This window comes from Stomoxys calcitrans, chromosome 2 (assembly GCF_963082655.1).
Source record: "Stomoxys calcitrans chromosome 2, idStoCalc2.1, whole genome shotgun sequence".
Lineage (NCBI taxonomy): Eukaryota > Metazoa > Arthropoda > Insecta > Diptera > Muscidae > Stomoxys > Stomoxys calcitrans.
The window spans coordinates 128,407,210-128,432,415 of NC_081553.1; the positions used below are offsets into that span (position 1 = coordinate 128,407,210).

Sequence of the window (25,206 nt, forward strand, 5' to 3'; positions counted from 1 at the left end):
AGGCAATCGTCTCTAGTTTTGTGTTTCCTTTTGACTGCATTTCCTCGCACCAAAATCTGGAAAAAAAGTGTTCGCCCATCACCCACCAACTTTCACAATAAACCAATTTTACATTAAACCCAACTCACTACCTATGAGAAAATCGAACTTCTTTTCCCCTAGCCCACATCCAGACCCAAGCAAGCCAAAATCTACACTCATCGCATCCACATGGGTACTGGCAGCAAAAACACGTGTTCTATATACCAGAGAGGAGTAGAAAATTGTATTATCCACCCACTTGTAGCTTCCTAGGTAGAGCTGCACGAGAGCACTATCGTAGAGGAATTTTCGAGCAACAATTTCTCCAATTTCAGCCACAAAAAATAAGGACTTCTTCTGGCGTTTGTTTCGTCTGTGCTTGGCTTAATGCATTGCATAATGTTGTTGCCCCAGTCCTGGGAAATCGCATGTCCCTACACCACCATCATCGCACACTATTTTCTGCACGCAAACACACACACACACACACACATGCACACATCCCACAATAAATGCAAGCAAGCAGCCAGCCATACGAAGAAAATACGAAAAACCATTCCACAAAAACAACTTGGCTATAACCTAAAAATCCCAACTAAGGATGAAGAAAATTGCCCTCTCCGCAGTGTGGCAAGCTTTTGGTGGGTTTATTTCGTAAGAAAAAAATCTCTGAGTGCATGGGGAAGGTGTGAGTGTGCACATAGTGCAGACTCTTGCTCCCTCCATCACTGCTGCGGCTACTACCACCACTGAGTTTTCCACTAATTCATCCTTAATACAGCAAAGCACACTTATACAGACATGCAACAACATCCTTCTCGTTTTGGCAGAAAATACGAAAAAGGAAACGAAAACGAAAAATAGAACACACAAAACATCATCTTGCCATACCCCTCCCCTGCACTGCTTTGTTGTGTGCCACCTTAGCCATACTCTGCGATTTGTGGCACCATAGTTTTGGTATTTACCAATTCTTCCTATTCTAGCCAATGCATCTGGCATTGTTGATTGCACCCATTGGACAGTGGTATGAATGGGACGTTTTATTTAGCTGAGTAAAGCTAGACTAACGAAATGTGGCATAAATGTTTCTTGTTGGTGTAGGTTGGTTGTGGTTGTAAATTGTGCAAGTTGGTCAATATTTAGACAAAGGCTTAGGTGAATTGATTTCCCGATTTGACTTTTTGGAGCCCCTCAATGTTAGTTCGAACAGTAGGTGGACTTTTGAATCTCAGTCCACCAGACCATAACACCATATAGCATTCCAAGTCTGATAACTGCAGTATATACCCAATGCATGACGCGTGGTCTAACCTCCAACTTTTGCCAATGGCTCACTTGTCGTTGTACAGGGCAAGAGTTGTCTTTCTTGCCCACTCCCAAATATTGGATTTGAAGAAATTTCCTATCCACCAAAACACCCAGGTATTTTGCGCTTTCTGTAAATAGAACATTCTCTCCTCCCATGGAGACAGGTGCCACTGTAGGCAACTTGTATCTCCTGCTGAAGAGAAATACTTCTGCGCAATAGCTGCCATAGAGGCCGATCTCCCGATCTAAGGCCGATCTCCCGATCTAAGGTCCTATTGTCTGATTTCAGTGAAATTTGGGATTGCGAGTTGTGCTGGGCTTCTCGACATCCCAGATCGGTCCAAATTTTAGTATAGCTACCATTTATACGGATCTCCCGATAGATTTTTGGTCCATAAAAAGTGAGATTATTAACCGATTTTGCTGAAATTAGGCACAATAAGTTGCGTTAGGCCCCTCGACCTTCGCATCGAGTATGGTTAAGATCGGTCAATATTTCCATGTAACTGCAATATAGACCGATCTCTCAATTTAAGGTCTTGGGCCCATAATAGGCGCCAAAATTTCAGCCAAATCGGATAAGAATTCCGCCCTCAGTAGGATCAGAAAGTCAAATTGGGAGATCGGTTTATATGGCAGCTATGTCAGGTTACCAACCGATTAAGACCATATTTGGAACAGTTGTTGGAAGTCAAATTGGATAAACACTGCGCCCTCTAGAAGCCCAACAATTCTAATAAGGAAGTCGGTTTATATGGTGGTTTTTCTACTTCAAAAGTTAGCGTGCTTTCGACAGGCAGACAGACTGACGGACATGGCTAAATCGACTTAGAATGTGATGACGATCAAGAATATATATACTTTATGGAGCCTTAGACGTATATTTCGAGGTGTAGCGAACGGAATAACGAAATTAGTATACCCCCATCCTATGGCAGAGGGTATTAAAACGGAAACATTGACAGTAATTCATACACAATGCAATAAAATAGGCAACATTTTAACGCCTTGATATTAAAAGAGTCGCTGTGTCCTCCTCATCGAAGCAAATCCTACAGAAGTCATTGTGCGGTATCTCCATGCGGCCTATGGCACAGTGTCCGGTTAAGACCCTGTCAAAGTACTCATCGACCTCTTATTGAACGCCAGAAATTCCCTCGTCCTCCTCCTCTGGTCGATGGCAACCACCTACCATGTCCCACCTCGCCACCGACGCCGCCCTGGCCATCCCATCTACTGTGTTCAGTAGCTCTCAGTAGCTCTAAATTCTGATTTTTGAGGGGCGGTAGGCCCCTTGCCAGAATTTCTCCTGCGGCTACTGCAATGACACAGACCTCTGCCTGAAAGACCGTACACTCGTCCGGCAGTCTCATAGACATACTGATGTTGAGTGCATCAGAGTACACCTCCATCTTGAAGCCATCTGTGTAGATCGATGTCTCATCCTACATAAATGCACCATTCGCCCTCCATTCGTCCCTCTCAGGACAACGAAGCGCGAATGCCCCCACTCCAGTCGGCACTGGTGCCAGGTAGTCGGAGATCCTCCTCAGTCTACCCTGCGTATCCATAACACCCAGAATCGAACTGCGGCCGCAACCATTCTTCTTCAGCATGACAAGCACTCTCAGCCTAAGCGCGACCCTGACGGCGCAGTTCCAAATATAGGCCCCAAATATTAGGCTATAAACCGATTCATGCCATTTTCGACACGTATGTTAAAGGTGATAAGAGAAGCCGTTGTACGAAATTTCAGCTAAATCGGATAAAAATTGCGCCCTCTAGTGGATCAAGAAGTCAAGACCCCAGATCGGTTTATATGGCAGCTATAAGAGATTATGGACCGATTTGAACTATTCTTAATACAGTTGTTGAAAGTCATAACAAAACACCTCATGCAAAATTTCAGCCAAATCGGATAGGAATTGCTCCCTGTAGAGGCTCAAGAAGTCAAGACCCAAGATCGGTTTATATTGCAGCTATATCAGGTTATAGACCGATTTGCGCCATACTTAGCACAGTTATTGAAAGTCATAACAAAACACCTCATGCAAAATTTCATTTCAATCGGATGAGAATTCTGCGCTGTATTGGCCCAACATCTGTTTATATGACTGCTATATCAGATTATGAACCGATTTGAATCCTACTTAGAACAGTTGTTGAAAGTGTAACAAAATCACTACGTGCAAAATTTCAGTCAAATCGGATGAGAATTGCGCCCTGTAGAGGCTCAAGAAATCTAAACCGAAGATCGGTTTATATGGCAGCTATATCAAAACATGGACCGATTTGGCCCATTTACAATCCCCACCGACCTACACTAATAAGAAGTATTTTTGCAAAATTTCAAGCGGCTCCTTCGGAAGTTAGCGTGCTTTCGACAGACAGACGGAAGGGAGGACGGACAGACGCAGGAACATTGCTAGATCGACTTAAAATGATATGACGATCAAGAATATATATACTTTATTGGGTCTGATACGCATATTTCGATGTGTTACAAACAGAATGGCGAAAATAGTATACGCCCATACTATGGTGGAGGGTATAAAAAAACATTTCGGACATAGGTGGTTTCCAAATCAGCATTTTATGGTATTTTGGCTGTAAAAACTTCAGAACATAAAATAGATCTGAATGAAACCTCGAAAAGCTATTCTGGTTTTCCGTGCACTTCCCATATTATTAAGGCTCTTCCATTCAATGCCTCGAAGGTTATTCAAATATATCACAACGTCTGATTCTAATCGGTGTGAACTTTCTCTGTTGAAATCCAGATATTGGGGAGTACCCCAATCGTCCCGCAGACAGCGCACCTATCCACCTTACCTGCCATCGTTGTGTTAGGTGAAGACACCGAAATTCGTTCTGATCTTTCTGATTTGATCTTTATTCTCCCTCGGTATTTACTTCGTTTTGTCGCGGTCCCAGATCTCCCCGATAACACCTCAGCTCTAACTATTTCAAATGTCAAAAAGATATCTCTATCTCCAATGGCATATTTTGTTACATTGATTGTGTTTAATTAACACGTGCTCATAAATGAATACAGATAACCCATCAGATCCTACAGGGTAATGTTGAATATACCACATTTCAGTTCCGGGTATCTTTCGTAACTGCTACTAACCGCTTCCAATAATAATGCATTTTTTTCGTTAGCAAACATCAGTCTCGGAACCGTAGGTCTGATGTTTGACTTTTTGCACAAATTTTCCGATCGCATTGTCTTTGGATCTCAATCTCTCACAAAATACGTTCCATAAATTGAATCTTCTGTAATTTGCTTACTAATTAAAAATTTTAAATTCTCGTATTTCACTGTGCAAACTTGGAGCACACTCTTCTTTTTCCTTGATGGACAAAATGATTTTATGGCGCACTCATCCTTTCGCTTTAGTGCGATAGTGTGCAACTAAGATAGCTGTAGCTGGAAATGTTTGCCCGGTTTTTTGTTATTCTCCCAAATTCGTCTCATTTTCTTGATGTTGTTGTTACAACAAAATTTCTATCGCCAATCGCTTTTGCCGTATACGTACTGCATTCTCATACCCATTCGCAAAAACCTCGGCGGCGGGGATTGTGGGAAAGAGGTGTCATCTTCATTATAACCGAATCCAGCAAGCCACCCTCAAACATTTCTCGTTGCTAGCCAGCCGTAGTCCTTATTATGTGCGAGAGTTTTTTCTTGTTGTCCTTGTGTATTTTATAAAATTCATGCTAAAGCAGTTTGCGTTTTTTCTTCCTGCCTTCTTTGTTGTCGACAGACTGAGATATTTGGTAGATTACGGAGTTTTTCATGTCCTGAAGCATTTGCAATTTGATGAAGGCTCCTTTATTTTGAGGGCCCTCAGGAACATTGGTTAATGCTATGGTATGTTGTATTTTTTGTAATCCTAGAGAAACTGAGTAACTAAGTGCATAATCAATTCTGTATTAACCTAATGTAATGTTAGAGGAGGAATCCTCTGCAGGGCAGAGGCTACCATGGCCGACTATGGTGCTGATAGCCTGGGTTCGAATCCTGGCGAGAACATCAGAAAAAGTGATCAGCGGTGGTTATCCGCTCTTCATTGTGGCTCCATTTGTGACATCCAAATAGGTTTCGCACTGCGGAGGCCTTCTATCATTGAGCTTAAACTTGAATCGAATAACTCTTATTGAGAATTTTGCCCCCCTTCCTCAATGGTGGACAAATTTTCAATGTAATGTTAGAAGAAAATGTCATATTTGTCCATTTCTGACTCTTTTTTTAAAAAAGGCCTTAAAAATTATCTCAACAAAAATTTCGCTCACGACCCTGTCCCTCATCTATTACGTGAAGACTGCTAAGCGATCAAAAAACTGTTCGCATGAAAAAGTTTTACGTAAAACGGAGGACCAAAAAACAAGAAATAAAATAAAATATTTTCAGTAGCTGACTTTCTTGAATCTACAAGTGGGAAGGATGCACACTAAATACTACAAAAACAACAAAGCATCCATGGCACCACTTCGACCCATACTAGAGGCCACACAGAGTGAACCAGATTTATTGCCACCCCACCTACATGGGATATTTGTGGAAAATATCAACTCGTCATTGTCGTTTATCGTCCTTCTTCTTATCCTTCTGGCTGGGTTTTGGCACTGCATAGCCATACAACCCACATCACTCCTATTCCTGAAGGCCGGCGTGGCAGGGTTGGAAGTCAATACAAACGCCATTAATAAACCCATAGCGTGTATTGAAATATATTTTTTAGACAGTGCTGGAATAGTCAGGTGTGGGCCACATAATCGAATTGGTTTCATATAGTCAATGCTAAGACATTGTGTGAACAGACCCTTTAAATGTTATTAAAAATTTGATCAAAATTTTTGTAGTTGTTCATTTAACCGAACCTAACTTCAAAGCAAATAATACGAACATTTTAATTAAATAAAACAAAATATAAAAAAATAAATAAAACTAAATAAAAAATATAACATAAAAACAAAAAAATAATAAACAACGTAAAGTAAAATAAAATAAAACAAAATAAAATAAAAAAATTAAATAATACAATATAAAATAAAATAAATTAAAATGAAAACATAAAATAATAAAAAAAAAATAAAATAAAATGAAATAAAATAAAATAAAATAAAACAAAATAAAATAAATTAAATAAAATAAAATAAAATAAAATAAAATAAATTAAAATAAAATAAAATAAAATAAAATAAAATAAAATAAAATAAAATAAAATAAAACAAAATAAAATAAATTAAATAAAATAAATAAAATAAAATAAAATAAAATAATATAAAATAAAATAAAATAAAGTTAAATAAAATGAAATGAAATAAAATAAAATAGAATAAAATAAAATAAAATAAAATAAAATTAAATAAAATAAATAAATTAAAATAAAACAAAATAAAATACTTTAAAATAAAATAAAATAAAATACTTTAAAATAAAATAAAATGAAATAAAATAAAATAAAGTAAAATAAAACAAAACACAATAAAATAAAATAAAACAAGTAAGTTGTAAAGTGTCAGCCATTTCGAATAAGAATTGCACCCTCTGGGAGCTCTATCGGGCTATAGATCGATTCTGACCATATTGCACACGTATGTTGAAGGACATGGGAGGAGCCGTTGTACAAAATTGGTACCAAATCGGATGAGAATTGCGGTCTCTAGAGGCTCAAGATGTCAAAAACCCAAGATCGGTTTATATGGCATCTATATCAGGTTATGGACCGATTTGAACCTTATATGACACATTTGTTAAAAGCAAGAATAAAATACGTCTTGCAAAATTTCAGCCAAATCGGATAGGAATTGCTTCCTCTAGAAGCTCAAGAAGTCAAGTCCCCAGATCTGTTTATATGGCAGCTATATCAAAACATGGACCGATTTGGCCCATTTACAATCTCAAGCGACCTACACTAATAAAAAGTATTTGGGAAAAATTTCAAGCGGCTAGCTTAACTCCTTCGAAAGTTAGCGCTCTTTCGACAGACATACGGACGGACAGATGGACGAACATTACTAGATCGACTTAAAATGATATGACGATCTAGAATATATATACTTTGTGGGGTCTCAGACGCATACTTCGAGGTGTTACAAACACAATTGCGAAATTAGTATACCCCCATCCTATAGTGGAGGGTATAAAATAAAATACAAATCTAAATGTGTGTCTCAGAGGATGTCTTTAACCACCACTGAATGTCTATTTCAATAACCTTTTTTATACCCATATAAACCGATCTGCCGATTTAGGGTTTTTGGCCCATAAAAGCCACATTTATTATCCCATTTTGCTGAAATTTGGAACAGTGAGTTATGTTAGGCCCTTCGACATCCCTTTTCAATTTGGCCCAGATCGGTCTAGATTTGGATATAGGTGCCATATAGACCGATCTCTCGATTTGGGGTTTTGGGCCCATAAAAGGCGCATTTATTGTCCCATGTCGCCAAAATTTTGGACAGTGAGTTGAATTAGGCCCTTCAACTTTATTCTTCAATTTGGCTCAGATCGGTTCAGATTTGGGTATAGCTGTCATATAGACCGATCTGTGGTTTTAAGGTTTTGGGGCCGTAAAAGGCGCATTTAATGTCCGATTTAGCCGTTGGAACAGTGGTTTGTGTTAGGCCCTTCGACATCCTTCTTCAATTCTTCTCAGATCGGTTCGGATTTGGATATGTCTGCTATATAGGCCGATATCTCGATTTAATGTCTTGGCCCCATAAAAGGCGCATATATAATCCGATTTCACTGAAATTTGACACAGTGAATTTTGTTATACACAATTGAACAATGACTTGTATTTATAAGTATTTGATCCAAATCGTACCAAACATATTTCGATTTGGCTGCTATGGGGCATAAGGTATGCATTTTTCGCTGGATTTTGACGAAAGGTGGTTTACATATATACCCGAGGTGGTGGGTATCCAAAGTTCAGCTCGGCCGAACTTAACGCCTTCTTACTTGTTTTTTCTGTAAATTTACATACAAATCGCAATGACATTCATGTTCACTTTAGTATACCAATGGATGGATCAGGTAGCTTCTTTACAGAAATATTCACAAAATAAATCATCTCTTCCAATAAAATTTCTAAAAAATGCCTAAAGTAATCACAATAAATAACAGGCAATCGTAAAAAGTACTAAAAACAGCAGATTTTTTAAGGTGAAATAGCTGTAAGAAATGTTTGCTAGTACAGCAGTCCTGTGTTTGTTGAAACAGCAGTTATATCTGCTTTGCCATTTTCAGCGGACAAAAACTGCTGTTTTAGCAAACATTTTTGCTGTTTTGAATAACAAATTTGTTTGAGTGTAGGTATGCTGTGAAAATATTGGCCAGGTGGGGCGTCAGATAGTCTGTCTCTTTCTATAGTAGCTTAGGTTAGGTTGAAAATGGACATATACCGGTCATCCAAAGTTTTTTTTCTCGGAGAGGACAACTTTCTTCGAAAGACTTCATAGTGCAGTCGTTATCCAGTTGACATTGCACAAATTCATAAGTTAGTAAATGTAAAATCGTTGATTTTAATCATTTTATACATGAAGTGTAAACAAATTTTACGATTAATATCCCATTCAGCATGAGCGAAGCATTTCGCCATATTTGTCGAAATTTCACCGACTTTAGTGTAGCCATTTAAAATGGAAAAAGAACGATTATGCTAGAGGGTCCAGGAAAGTCTTGACTGTCCGAATTGGAACTTCTTTGGCATCTTTCCTTCGAAATTCCTGCGAAAAAATAGTCTGTCGCAGCCATACATAAAACCTTGCTGGATACATAGAAATCTGCAACAACATGTTGCTTCACACATATACAAACAGTCGCGTTTTTTGTGGCCACTAGTATTTCATAAAATTTTTTTGTGTATAGTCACGAAAATTGTCGTCGTTGTCGTAAGCGTTTGTCGTCATCATAAGCAGGCAGATGCAACAAGAGCACAACTATTAGCCCACACTCCCGACTGGATGCAGGAGTTGAGATGTAGGTGGCCTTGTTGCAGGAGCTACTAACGTAGTACTCCTGCAACAGGTTGAGGTCAAATGCAACCTCAAACTAAGGTTCATGCCGCAGCTGGGGGGTAGCCACTGGGATGGGAGACCAGTTAGAACGTGTATCCGCATGCATGCCTGTAAGAGTGTTGAGTCATATTAACGAATTTCGATGTAACAAAATGAGAACACGAATATGTAGTGTTGGGTCAGTGGTGGGTAAACGGGCAGGACAACGATCTGCAAACACTCTTCAACCCCGAATACCTACACATTGACGATTAAGGCGTTTATAGTGGGCGACAATGGGCTAGTATATGAAAATTTCAAATTTGCACAAAATCTAAAGCCATGGACACCCCAAAGAAACTTGACTTTTTGTTTATTCGGGACTGTGGGGATTACTTCCGACATGGAATGGGAGTAGAAAATGTAATACGGAATAAATAAATGCCAACTAACTGAAGATGAAAAAAAAAAAATAATAGAAAAAGGCTAAGCAGAGGATACACAAAAATTCTTGATACTCGACGATTCACATTTTAAACAGGTGGCAGAGATGGTGGTTAAAGGAAATTAAATAAAGTGTAGCACTAACAGTCAGATAGATCTGTTGAAGTCCTCCGAGCATTTTGGAAACTGTTTACATTGCCAATTGGGTATGGGTGGGTTGAAAATTAATATTGAAATTAAAGATGATATGAATGTGATAACTTCATAAAAGGAAGCCATCAAGGGCTCCTCTTTACTTGCAACCTTTAGTCTGTGAGCATATTTTTCAACCTCATGGCGGCTAAAAAGAGTGAGACTTATCTTCTAGCCAACGACAGCATATAGGTAGATGTATTATACCCACCACTATAATATAAGGGATATATTCATTTAGTCATTCCGTTTGCAACACATCGGAATATCCCTACAAAGTATAGGACCGGGCCCGTTCCGCTGGGTCTTCTTTTACCTTATATGGAACAAAATTTTCCTTGGAATATTTATTTTCGACAATTAAAGAGCTTTTAGTGAAATACCATGCAACGAATTTGGTATAGCGCCTGACTTACAGTTTAACAAGACAAGTGTTTTCATCAGAATCGCATATGGTCTTTATTGGTCTACGAATTTAAGTTTGGATGTAAGGTGTACTCCATTCTTAAAATACTTTATTTCAGCCCGATATTCTCATGATATCTGATTTAGGGGTGTTTAGCCGAGAAATTAGAGAAACGACCGTGTTGATTGGTGTCTTGAACAGAACTGCCCTTTATTTCTTACAAAAACTATCTTAACACCTAATACATACTTAAACTTCTGTAAACTGTACAATCTTAAATATCTAAGGACAACAAATACAACACACATTGATCCTATTTCCATCCACAGGATATTTACATAGTGAACTAGCTACCTGCCTTAGTTGAAACACATGTACTCTTAATGATTAGAAAATCACTTACTGATAAACGATACACTTAATGATAAACAATACAAATGCTTACTTCTACATAAGTGTTCCAACATGTGCTCATTTTATGATCTAAGGTTTTATCATAGAAATTCCCTATCTCTGGGTATATATACTATGCACACATGTCTGTTATTTGTTGGCCTATCCTCAACCAAACATACTGAACTGTACATTCTCCCCGCCTTAAAAGATCCTAGTCTTTTTATGAGTATTATATCTATTGAACATTGAATTGTTACATACAGAAAAATTACTTATAATTACAGTCTAAGTTGAATAAAGTTGAGCAAAGTAATATATATCTGTACATTTATATAGCAATTATTTTGTTTTATCTTAAACGAGGTAGTACAATGGATGCTGGCAGGTATCTTGATGACATGTTGCATACCTTCTTCAAAATCCATATCACGGCAATAATGATGACAATGATGATAATGCATGTAGTAACGCTGAAGCCATAATGTGCCAGATGATGAATATTTAAATGCGTGGGCCAGCCAAGAATTGAAGTTGCCTTAGGGATGTCTGAGAGTTTATAAATTGCAATCTCGTTATCCAACTTCAAATGTGACAATGGAGGTAAAAATGACGTCAAATTGATGTTTGGAATCATAAAATCAGCATCGCTGCTGTACCTGTCGTACGCCCATAAAGTGGTCTCTTCAGTTTCGAGATGACAATTTGGCTGTAGTTTTATCAGCCCTTGACCTTCTATAATAACAGCATGCCTTTTGTTGTCGCAAACAGCTTCAGCTCCCATTTGTGTCGAAATCGAAAATATCCAAGTATTTGGCGCTTGAACTTGTTTCCAATAATTTGCCCAAGCCTTGATCTCAACCTTGCAACTAGTTGGTACTCGTCTAGTCTTCAGAAACAATTGCACCTCGCAACTTTGCGTATTTCGTGTGTTGTATAAGGGATGAGTTTGAGGACAGATCATCATATCCTCAGTCTTCTGACAATGTGCCCAATTCTCTTCGCTGATGTAATAAAACATTGTTTTCCTCTCGTCAATTAACATATAACTGTTACTAGGTTGTATTCGTACAGATAAACCATCATGCATCTCCGGATATGCATGAATTGCATATGAAGTAAACAAATCAGCATTAATTAGCGGTAATCGTACGTTGAACAGAATAAACCCAACTGTTGTTCTTGTTGTAACATGTGCCAGTTTTGAAAGCTCCATTGGCCTCTCAGTAGGCAATCGCAACCTCTTGTTGACTGTGGACCTTATCCGCAGAATTTCGTCCTTCAATTTCTTAACAGAAATTAATTCATGCAGTAAGCTTCCTTTCGTGTTCGTCATCACAGTGATTAAATTCTTCTGAATTTCTCCAAACGCTTCTAATGTTGCTAATAGGCTTGTTGCTTTCCTCACAATAGCTTCTCGGTCGGCTAGATTATTCACCCGTGCATTCAAGGAATCGAAAGAGCCTTTGAACTTCTGGATGTTGTCGAATATTACCTCATTTTGCTTTTTAATGACTTCAGAGGTAATGTCTTGAATAGAAGTATAATTCCTCTCCAAACTCAATAGATACTCTTGATTTTCCGCAGCATTCCGTATCTTCTCAGAAAGAACTTCAGCGTGTTCTTCGTCCATCAATCCAAACAGTGAATGAAAAATACCTCCAACAAACGCAAGTGCCGCTCGTTTCGACCTTCTATCAGGCATTGATGACATTATAAGCTCGTTCCTATTTTGCACTTGATGATATGCTTCTTCCAGCTCGTTCCGCAGAAAGACTTGCTGCTTTTCCAACACCTTATCCACAAAAACTCCATAATCCGACATCGCATTATTTATAGTTGTCATTGAAGCTGCATATTTTGATATGTTGATATGCACCACAATATCCCACGATGATTTCGTTAGCCCCACTGTACTAACCTCTTCGAAGAATATGCTAGATTTCTCCGTGAATTTAATAATATCAATTTTAGCTCTAATTGGGCTTATTAGACACAATAAATTTATAATACAAACTATGAAATTCTTATTTTTTATCCTCTCTCTTCTTAAGGTCGGTGAGACCGAACCTTTTCGTTTGCATATAGTCGGCTTTTTGTTTTCATTGTAAGCTGCATTCAATATCGTAGCTTCATCTTCTCCGACTATTTCCTCATTGTTCTCAGTGGGAAAAGGACAAACATTTTGGATCGATCTTTTTGTTTCTCCCGTGCTGGTCCTTACGTCCACCATTCTACACAACCCATCCGAACCTATGATCGTTCGGATGACCCTGCCCCGCCTCCAGCTCAGAGGTGGCAGATTATCCTCTTTCAAAAGAACCAAAGTACCCGGTTGCATATTCGATTGAGGTTTATTCCACTTGTACCTCTTATTTAATTCGGACAGATATTCCATCGACCAACGTTCCCAAAACGCATTTGCATTTTCTTGTACTGCCCTCCAATGGTCTCGCAGCCCTTTATAGCATTTGTTCTCCGACGAATCAACTATTGTCGTAAAGGCCTCTCCTATTAGAAAATGCCCCGGAGTCAATACACTATTGTCATTTGGATCTTCAGACAATGGTGTTAACGGCCTGGAATTTAAAACGGCCTCAATTTGAGCGATTAATGTACATAACTCTTCGTATGTCATTATTCCCTCTACCGCCTTATGAAAATGCTTCTTCACTGATTTCACGCATGCCTCCCATAGTCCTCCAACATGCGGTGATCGTGCAGGAATATTAATCCACTCTATGTCCCGTTGCAGACAAAACTCATCAATCTTCTCCTTATGTTGTTTTTCTGCAAACAATTTGTAGATTTCGTGCAAACTGTTTGAGGCCCCTACAAAGTTAGTCCCATTATCACAATAAATCCTAGTTGGACATCCGCGCCTTGCTACAAACCTTTTTAATGCACCAATAAACGCCGCTGACGTCAAATCTGATGCCACTTCCAAATGCGCTGCTTTCGTGGCAAAACAGACAAAAACGCACACATACGATTTGTCTATTCTCTTTCCTCTAACTTTATGGTGTATTTCTATTGGACCAAGATAATCAATGCCCACATTCAAGAACGGGCGAGTTCTTATAACTCTGTCTCCTGGCAAATTCCCCATCATTTGATGAATTTTCCTTGGCTCTACCCTGAAGCATCTATAACACCTATTTACTATCTTTTTCGCCAATAATCTTCCACGAAGAGGCCAAAATTGCTGTCTTACTATTGCTAACAACCCTTGCGGACCGACATGCAAATGCTCCCTATGTAATTGTTCCACTATCATCTCTGTAACTTTGCATTTGTATGGCAACAACATAGGATGCTTTGCCTCATACAGCAATGCGCTATTTTCCAACCGGCCTCCTACTCTTAAAATTCCCGAACTGTCCAGTATAGGACATAATGTGCGAATATGAGATGCTTCATGTACCTTACCTTTTGCCAGCATCTTCTCCAATTCGGCCGAAAAATATTCCTGTTGAACATCCCGTATTATTAGCCTGAGTGCTTCCTTTCTGTAATGTACAATAGACTTATGACCATTTTTCTTCGCAATATTAACAAATTTCAAGACCATCGCCACTACGTTTTGCAGCACAGAAAACTTGTTTCTGTGATTAATGGTCTTCCACCAAACAATTCCTTCTTGAATAACGAGAATCTTCGCCGCTTTCTTAACATCAGGTACGTCCACAATCTGCTCAAACGTTGTCTCTTTCTCAACCAATTCCTTCAAAAAAACCGGACCTTCAAACCATAGTTCATTTTCCACGATCTGTCGTCCCAACAGCCCTCGAGATAACAAGTCCGCAGGATTTTCTTGAGACTTTACATGCCTCCATTGTGACAATTCTGTCATAGACTGTATAAACGACACCCTATTTGATACAAATATTTGCAATACTGCCGGATCCAATCTTAGCCAGTTCAAAACAATTGTCGAATCTGTGTAATAATAAACATCAGCAGATCCCACCATTACCTTTAAACTTTCCAGCACCGCCTTCATGAGCTCAACTAATAACACACCAGCACACAATTCCAAACGTGGCAGTGTTATCACCTTTATTGGTGCTACCCTTGACTTCGATGTCGCCAACTTACTACTTACATTGCCCTCGCTATCAATAGTTCGGACGTAGATAGCTGCACCATACGCTTTCATTGACGCATCGCTAAACCCGCATAGTTGAATTTTCATTGGTTTCACACAACATACATGCCTCGGCACCCTTACTTCATTAAGACATATCAAATTCTCCTTTATCCTTACCCATCTTGCACATACATCGTTATCAATCACATCATCCCAATCGACTTTCAATTTCCACAAATCCTGCAGCAGTATTTTTGTCAACACCACAACAGGACCAATCAGCCCCAATGGATCAAACAATCTTGAAATTTCACCCAAAATCGTCCTTTTCGTTACAGTTGTCATTTCTTCACGGTGATAGTTGAAGCTAAATACATCTCTTGATGGGCTCCAACTTATACCTAAAGCCTTTACACAATTAACCAGGCCCGATTCAAGTTTAAATGTTTTTTCCACATCCTTTTCATCGACACTTTCCAATATTAGCTCGTGATTTGCGCACCACTTCCTCAAAGGCATTCCATACCGTTGTAAAATGAGTGCAATGTTGTCTCGAAATGCCTTAACAGACTCAAGACCGTCTCCTCCTGTCATCAAGTCGTCTACATAAAAATCACATCCAATTGCTTCAGACTCCATCGGATATTCATCCTTATTCCACTTGGCAATTGTCTCCAAACATTTTACTGCCAAATATGGAGCTGCCGCAGTGCCATACGTAACCGTCTTGAGGACATATGTTCCAATAGGCTCGTTATCGTTCCAACGCCAAAATATCCGCTGAAACTTTGTATCACAGCCTTCTACCCAAATCTGTCGATACATTTTCTCAATATCAGCAGAGAACACATACCTATGCCTCCTAAATCTGAGCAAAATATTAAATAAATTCTCCTGCACCTTCGGACCTGTGTATAATACGTCATTCAGCGACACATTTGAAGTGGTTTTGCACGACGCATCAAATACCACTCTCAACTTTGTAGTCGAACTTTCCGGGCGTAATACACAATGATGTGGCAAATAATATCCATCCTCCAATCTGGGCACCTCTGTCAACTTTTTCATATGTCCCATGTCTAGATATGTCCGAAGAAACTCGTGGTACTGCGCTTTCAACGATTCTTGTTTCTCAAGCTTTCTCTCGAGAGCAAAAAATCGTCGCCTTGCAATTCCCGCCGAGCTTCCTAATTCACTACATCCCTTTTTCAATGGCAACTTCACTTGAAATTTTCCATCCGCTGCCAATTTAACGCTGTCGTCAAAAATTTCCTCACACTCCTTCTCGTCCACTGTTAACCTCCTCATTTGTGGAACCTCTTCTATCTCCCAAAACCTCCTCAGCACTTCATCACCTTTGTGAATCGTTGCCACAATTTTAGGGCTTGAATCTGAATGGTCCATTATTGCAGGGCCACTTACTACCCATCCTAACAAAGTTTCCTGCACTCTTATCCCACGCTTTTCACTGCGCAATTGACCACTTGCCAAAACATCAAAAAATATTTCCGCCCCTACTAACATATCAACACCCCTTGGAACATTATACTGGGGATCTGCCAGTAACACTTTCTGCGAAAATCTCTCCGTCCTAACCCTCGACTCCGGAACATTTGATAAAATATTCTTTATTACTAACGCATCCACACTAGCGCTATAATCTGACGTTCGCGATCGAAGATTGACTCCTACCTTTTCATCAATCACGGATTTATGACTCGCCAACCCTTCTATTTCCTTTCTGGTGCTTTCACCAGATAACTTCAATTTGTTCCTAAATTCTTTGGTCATAAGACACACTTGTGACCCACTATCCAGCAGGATACGACAGTCTATCCACTGTCCATCTCCATTCTTCACCTGAACAACCGCCGTGGCCAATAATACACATGTATCATCTTTAACAATCTTGTCACTTACCACTGCGCTTTTCTGTCCAGTCTTCGCCCTATGAAGAAGTGAATGATGCTCACCGTTGCAACTTTTGCAATTGAACTTGGTGGTACATAACCTTTTGGTATGACCACTGCCCAAACATCTGGAACAAGCACCACTATCCATTACCCTGTCCCATCTCTCCTTGATTTCAAGGTTCCTAAATCTCGAGCATCTGTAGAGTGGATGCCACGTCAGACAACCAAGAACACATTTGTGTCCTTTAGTCGTCTGCTCCTTAGCATTCGGTATCTCTTCCCCTTGGAAATCACCCTTCCTCTGGGCACCATCCGATACCTTTATTCCCGAAGGATTTACCAACCCTTCTTCATTCCTTTGAATGAATTGTTGGCTTGCCTCCAAGGAATACTGCATCTGATTCAAAAATTCCATGAGACTATCCACTTTTGGAATCTCACGGGATTTTCCTAAGTGCTGCTCAAACTGGATCCTCAAATTCTCATCCAGTTTTCTCTGCAACACATAACACAAGAAAGCTTGATACATCTCTTGTGCATCAAGCTTTAGTGCGTTTAAACCCTGTAAACTTTCGTTTACAACCTCTACAAATCTCCTCACACTTTGTGAGTTAAAAAATACGCCAGGAGCATCCAATATGGACTTAAAATAGAGTGATGTCGTCGCTCTATTATTTGAGTAGTGTTCACTCAACAAATTCCATGCCGTCTCAAAATTCTCATCCCTAACCGGCAATTTCGCAATTTTCCGCGCCGCTTCTCCCTTTATCTTCGACTTCAATACACACATCTTCTGTGTATTGGAGATCGGTTGCTCCATCACCAATTGTTCGAACAACTCCCTAAACGTCTCCCACTCTACAAACTTTCCGGTAAATACAGGAATTTCTATAGAGGGCAACGTAAATGGAAGAGTTGTAGCCTTATTCTCTATTCCAGGAATGTCCGAGTAGGAATCCCTCAAGCCATAGAAAACTTCCGTCAAGTCATCGTCCGGAAACTCTTCCATGTATTGCAAAAATACAGTCTCAGCTAGCCTGTACTTCTCCTTCACCACATCAGCAGAAACCCTTTTACTTTTCAACCCCTCAATCTTGGCCTCTAGCTCGTCCAAGACATATTGGAATTTCCGAATAAGACCAGTGCTCTTCCTTACATCAGCAGGCCGTCCTAGTCGCATTTGGCTGATATGCCCAAATATATCATCCCGCCTTTCCTGGGTCTGTCTAGCACCCACGCCAAATGTGGGCAAGGAGAACGCTCCAGCACCATCTGAGTCTTTCCTGGGTTCCATCATTCGAGTTTGCTCAGATGTGGGACTCAGGGACGCATCTTCTCCAACTTCCACCCCCTTCTGGCCCTTAGAATTGGATGGTTTACCGTCTCCTACCGCTTTCGGAGCGTTTGTCGCAAGCCTATTATCGATTCCCATGCCATCTCTGACCTGATAATATAAAACCTCAAATTTCTTCATCGAATCCCGCACTCCGTCTACGAAATTTCCTGTGAAGTATGCGTCATTTTGCATCGTATGCGACGGCGGCCTGATTTCGTCATCAGTGTTCTCAAACTCTTCGACTAACTGTTTGAAACACGCCCACATCGCCACCAACTCCGATTCTCTTATACCTGCACCCGCCTGACTCAATTTCGTGTACAAGCCAGCAATATTTTGCCCTACAACACCCTGTCGCTCTATTCTGGCGCTAACACTCATCTTATGTTTTCTTCTTTTTCTTTTGAATATTTCTCTTTGAAATATTTTTTTATTATTATCACTCTTGCTTTTTTTTTCACTAAGCACCAACACAAAAAAAAATTTTCACGCTCCAAAACAAAACACTAAGATTTTTTTTTTTTTTTTTTTTTTTTTTTTTAAGAATTTTTCATTTAAAAGCACTTTCTTTTTTTTTTTTTTTCCGCGCGTTCGTAAAACTTGGGGTCACCAAATGTTTAGCCGAGAAATTAGAGAAACGACCGTGTTGATTGGTGTCTTGAACAGAACTGCCCTTTATTTCTTACAAAAACTATCTTAACACCTAATACATACTTAAACTTCTGTAAACTGTACAATCTTAAATATCTAAGGACAACAAATACAACACACATTGATCCTATTTCCATCCACAGGATATTTACATAGTGAACTAGCTACCTGCCTTAGTTGAAACACATGTACTCTTAATGATTAGAAAATCACTTACTGATAAACGATACACTTAATGATAAACAATACAAATGCTTACTTCTACATAAGTGTTCCAACATGTGCTCATTTTATGATCTAAGGTTTTATCATAGAAATTCCCTATCTCTGGGTATATATACTATGCACACATGTCTGTTATTTGTTGGCCTATCCTCAACCAAACATACTGAACTGTACAAGGGGTGTTTTCGGAGGTGAGGTGGTCCCCCAGACACTTGGCCTTTAAAAAATATCAGCATCGCGCTCTTCTCTCAAATTTAATTTAAACCCCATATTGCCATTGGTTTTGAGGGGGAGTTTACAGGATGAGGCGTCCCCCAAACACATGGCCCCAAGATCGGTCATCAAATTCGTTTTCTAATCTCAAATATCTTTCATTTGAGCCACATGTTGGCATGGTCGATTTTTACCCTTTGGGGGTATTTTGAGGAGGGGGTGATGCCCTAAATACATGGTCCTACATTTGGATATCAAATTCGTATTCAACTCTCAAACACTTTTTTTGAACCCCATATTGTGATGATCAGTAAAAAATTTTTGTTTGTGGGGTATTTTGGGAAAGGAGTAGACCCTCAGAAAATTGGTCCCGAAAGTGGGTATCAATTCTTACGCTACCCCCCAATACCTTTCATTTAAACCCCACATTGACATGGTCGGTAAATATGCCCGATTTAGGGGTGTTTTGAGGAGTGGGGTGATCCCCCAAACACTCAGCCCTGCCAAAATATCAGCAACGTGCACTATTCCCATATATTTGAACCCCACATTGGAGGCCACCGTAGCGCAGAGGTTAGCATGTCCGCCTATGACGCTGGCGAGACCATCAGAAAAAATTTTCAGCGATGGTTTGCCCCTCCTAATGCTGACAACATTTGTGAGGTACTATGCCATGTAAAACTTCTCTCCAAAGAGCTGTCGCACTGCGGCACGCCGTTCGGACTCTGCTATAAAAAGGAGGCCCCTTATCATTGAACTTAAACTTGAATCGGACTTCACTCATTAATATGTGAGAAGTTTGCCCCTGTTCCTTAGTGGAATGTTCATGGGCAAAATTTGCATTTGCATTGCCAATGGCCTCAAAATTGGATATCAAATTTGATTTCTAATCTCAAATACCATTCACTAAAACTCCTTATTAATCAAGCCAGCAAATATGTCCGCTTTGCCGTATGGGCCCTAAAAACTATGAATATCGAGCTCCACTGTCTTGAAGCTCCAAATTGTCTTGGTGAGCAAATGCGTCCTACTTGGGGGTTGTTATGGTGGTGGGACGTCCCCTAGACAGTTGGTCCCGAAAGTTGATGTCAGATTCATTGTCTACTCCTAAATACTCTTCATTTGAGCTCCATTTTTCCATAGTCGGCAAACATGACCAGTTCGAGGGTGTTTTTTGGGGGATTCTTGATTCTTGTTCTACTCTAAAATACCACTTATTTGAGCCCCATATTGCAATGGTCAGCAAATACTTCGGTGGTGGTGTTATGGGGGTGGGGTGGCCCCATTGACACTTTTCCCAAACATCAAAATGAGATTCGTGCTTCATTTCCAAGAAACTTTCATTTGAGTCCCATATTGCTATAGTCGTAAATTTTTCTTCTTTGGGGTATGTTCTCGGGGAACATGATATCCACACTTGGATATCAGATTCATATTCTACTCTCAAATACCTTTTATTTAAGCCCCATATTCCCATGTTCAGTAAATAAGTCCTGTTTGGTGGCTTTTTTGGGGAACGGATGGACCCCCAGAAACGTGGTCCCACATTTGGATATCAGATTCGTATTCTACTCGCAAATACCTTTCATTTGAGTCCCATATTGCCATGGTCGGTAAATATGTCCGATTTAGGGGTGTTTTGGGGCTTTGGGAGGTCCCCCTAGCACTTGGTATGACAATTGGAGATCAGATACGTTTTCTAATCTTAAATACCTTTCATTTGAGTCCCATATTGTCGTGATTGGTCTAAAATTATGTTTGGTAGGTTTAAGGGTGGGGCGGCCCCCTAGGTACCCCATCCAAAATTTGGATAGCAAATTTTTATTTTTAGGGTACTATATGAGAGCACACAAAATTTCGCTTAAATCGCACCACACATCTCCGAGATTAGGGTAAGGGGGAGGGTCCGCCCCCCCCCCCCCCTTCAGATATCAAAAAATATGGTCACCACGGGATCATTTTGCACCATCTGTGAAATTTCAAGAAAATTGGTTCAGCCGTTTCTGAGTCTATAAGGAACACACAAACAAACACTAATTGATTTTTGTACCCAGCACCACCACTGTGTTACAGGGTATTATAGATTTGTGCATTTGTTTGCAACGCTAAGAAGGAGAAGAGCTAGACCTATTGATAAGTATACCGATCGACTCTGATTCGATTTAGCCATGTCCGTCCGTCCGTCCGTCTGTCCGTCTTTGAGTCCATGTATTCTTGTAATCAAAGTGCAGGTCGTATTTGTTGACCGATTGTCACGAAATTTTGCACATGCCACTTTTTTGGCCCACTGACAATCGCTATTGGTTTTGAAAAAAATCGGTTCAGATTAAGATATAGCTCCCATATATATCTTTCATCCGATATGGATTTTTAGGGCTGTGGAAGCCACAATTTTCGTCCGATCTTCAAAAAATTTGATATTGGGTATTTTGTTCAACGTCTACATATGTGTGCAAAATTTCATAAAAATCGGTTCACATTTAGATATAGCTCCCATATATATCTTTCATCCGACATGGATTTTTATGGCTGCAGAAGCCACAGTTTTAGTCAGATCTTTACAAAAATTGGCATAAAGTGTTTTATTTGACGTCTCCATATGTGTGCAATATTTCATCAAAATCGCTCCAGATTTAGATATAGCTCCCATATATATCTTTCATCCGATATGGCCGTTTAAGGCTATAGAAGCCACAGTTTTAGTCAGATCTTTACAAAATTTGGCATGGGGTGTTTTAATTGATGTCTTCATATGTGTGCAAAAATTTCATAAAAATCTGTCCAGATTTAGATATAGCTCCCATATATATGTATCGCCCGATTTGCACTTAAATGGCCGTAGTAGCTATAATTTTCAACCGATCTGCACAAAATTTGGCACGGACTGTTTTGTTACTGATCTTAATATATCTGGAAAATTTCATAAAAATCGGTTCAGATTAAGATATTAAGATATAGATCCCATATATATCTTTCATCCGATTTAAACTATTAAGTCTGTAGAAGCCACAATTTTGGTCCGATCTGTACCAAATTTGGTGTGGAGTCATTTTTGTGAAGTCTCAATGTATGAAAAACAAAATTTCATAAAAATCGGTTCAGATTTAGATATAGCTACCATATATATCGTTCATACGATATGGCCTTTAAAGGCTGTAGAATCCACAATTTTCGCCCGATTTTACATGAGACGTTTAAATTGACGTTCTAATACATGCGCAAAATTTCATTAAAATCAGTCCTAATTTAGATATAGCTCCAATGCGTATATTTCATCCGATATGGACTTTTATGGCAGTAAAAACCACAATTTTGGTCACATCTTAATAACACATACTGGGACGTCAATCTCTATTTGACGCCCCAGTATGTGTCATTAAAATTGGCACAGGTTTCGATATAACTCCCATATAATCTTTAAAAGATGTGCAAATCCAAATCTTTTGTCCCATGGTAGGAAAATCTTACAAGGTTCTAAATTGCTATTTCAATTTGTGTCCAAATTGAAGTCTGACTTGATTTCGAGATGAGTTCTACATATAAAAAGTACTACAGGCACTAGGTGGTGTAGGGTATTATATAGTCGGCACCGTCCGACTTTTGCCTTTCCTTACTGGTTATATATAAGATAGACGCCATTTTCCTGAAAGTTTATGCCATCCTCTGCAAATGACTGGAACATTTTAACCGTCCTGGTGAATAGGTAAAAATTTGCGACGCTTGGTTTAAAATAACACATTTTCGTAAAATAATAACTTTCCTTGCTTGTTAGCCTCGAAATCATATTCTAAGTTCTTTGATAAAGGGAACAAATCTTCAATATTTTGTGTGTGTACCTTAACATTTGAATTGCATTTAGACTTACCAACAATGTGCAGCATTTCCTTGGAATGTTTCATCAATTCGCGCTTTATTAAGCGGCGCTCTTGTATGCATCGGGCATATGGACACTCGGCCATACTGATGACAATGTGTTTACATTAAACTTGAAAAAAGTCACACAAAATCTTTGATTTCTTAAAAATTTAATTCTCTTTGACCTTTGGTTTAAAAAAGTCCAGGGCGTTGAATCTGCAAGAAAAACCACAACATGGGAATATGGAAGTTTTTAGTAAAACATAAATTCACGATTATTGGTAAACATGACAATTAGCCAATGACAAGTTTATGAGAATTTGATACAAAACTTAAGGGGAACTTGAATAAAAATTAATAATATGCCTGTTTTGCCTCCACCTCCCCCCCCGCCCCTTCTGAGCCAATAACATTTGTGACTCGCTGAGGCTTTTCTCTATTTCAGTGGATGCCGCTTACGAAGCTGTTGTGCATTTCGTTGATTCTGCTAAGGAAAATAAAGATACTTTTGCATTTTTAATGCTAATAAATTTCAAATAGTGTCGGTTCAAATATAATTAAACGAGATTTATTCAAGGTAAAAGACAGAACAACAGCAGCAAGTCGAACAAAAACTTGTTGTAATTTCAAGTCGCGTATATAGTTTTTGTTTTTTTTTTTGTGTTGTCGCCGTATTTTGCCAATTGTTCTTGTTGTCGTTGCTTTTTGTTGATACTTTTGTTTTTCTAATATTCCGAAGTTCAGTTTTGGTTTTAAATTCTATCCATTTGAGTAAGAAAGCATTTGCACACACATACACTTACACACGCATAGTACACTCATATTGTAACACATTAGAGTGGGTAAATAATATTTCTATGGATGCTTTAAGATGATTTAGCCATGACCGTTCGGATATCAAATAAAGCTGCAATATCAATTCTTTTTATCAAACTGAGTAATAAACCGATTCTTTAATTTGATTACTTGATTCCCTAAATATCTTAATTATTGCTTTATTCGGCTAAAATTTGATACGTGATATAATATTAGGACTATCAACCTCCACACATATAAAGGTATAGGTAGATCCGTATAAATATTCAGAATATCATATAAACCGATGACCGGGAAACCCACCGCAGCCTAGCAACAAGCGAATCGGTTACGACACCTATACCGACTCCCAAGAAGCCGGTTAACAGAAGGACCAGTGATTGCTGTCATCCAGGTAAAGCTCCGGGTCGAGACAGCAACTCACGATCTTTTGGATGTAATCAATAAAAGTAACATCCATGTTGTTCTAATACATGTGCAATGGGCAATTCGGAACAAAGTTACTAGGCTGAGCCAGGTAAACTACCAATTATTCAATGTAAAAGCTGGAATTCCTCCGAGGATCAATGTTAATCTTCTTATAGGGGTTGCCCAAAAAGTAATTGCGGATTTTTCATATAGTCGGCGTTGACAAATTTTTTTCACAGCTTGTGACTCTGTAATTGCAATCTTTCTTCTGTCAGTTATCAGCTGCTACTTTTAGTTTGCTTTAGAAAAAAAGTGTAAAAAAGTATATTTGATTAAAGTTTATTCTAAGTTTTATTAAAAATGCATTTACTTTCTTTTAAAAAATTCGCAATTACTTTTTGGGCAACCCAATATATAAAAATCAATTTGTGTTTGTTTGTAGGTTTGTTTGTTTGTATGTTTGTGTGTTCCTCATAAACTCAGAAACGGCTGAACCCATTTTCCGATTTTTGAAATTTTCACAGATGGTGCATAATGATCCCGTGGTGAAAATAGGGTACTACATTTTTTGATATCTGAAGGTGGGCGGACCCTCCCCCTAACCCTTATTTTCAGAAACGCCAGATCTCGGAGATTGGTGGAGCGATTTAAGCGAAATTTTGTGTGCTCTCATATAAAGGGTGATTTTTTTGAGGTTAGGATTTTCATGCATTAGTATTTGACAGATCACGTGGGATTTCAGACATGGTGTCAAAGAGAAAGATGCTCAGTATGCTTTGACATTTCATCATGAATAGACTTACTAACGAGCAACGCTTGCAAATCATTGAATTTTATTACCAAAATCAGTGTTCGGTTCGAAATGTGTTCATTCACCGTAACGTTGCGTCCAACAGCATCTTTGAAAAAATACGGTCCA

At 39.0% G+C, this 25,206-nt stretch overlaps 1 protein-coding gene across 4 annotated transcripts in view; it reads right to left on the reverse strand.

Moving 5' to 3' along the window:
• LOC106083945 (mushroom body large-type Kenyon cell-specific protein 1) overlaps nt 1-25,206 on the reverse strand; it is a 490,542-nt gene that overhangs the window by 315,556 nt on the left and 149,780 nt on the right. For 3 of the 4 annotated variants that reach the window (XM_059363636.1, XM_059363638.1, XM_059363637.1), the window contains exon 4: nt 23,074-23,279. The exons of the other annotated variant lie outside the window; for it this stretch is intronic. In XM_059363636.1, coding sequence (XP_059219619.1) covers nt 23,074-23,167 — 94 coding nt within the window. In that variant the 5' untranslated portion in view covers nt 23,168-23,279. The remainder of the gene's footprint in view (nt 1-23,073; nt 23,280-25,206) is intronic. 4 annotated transcript variants of the gene reach the window in all.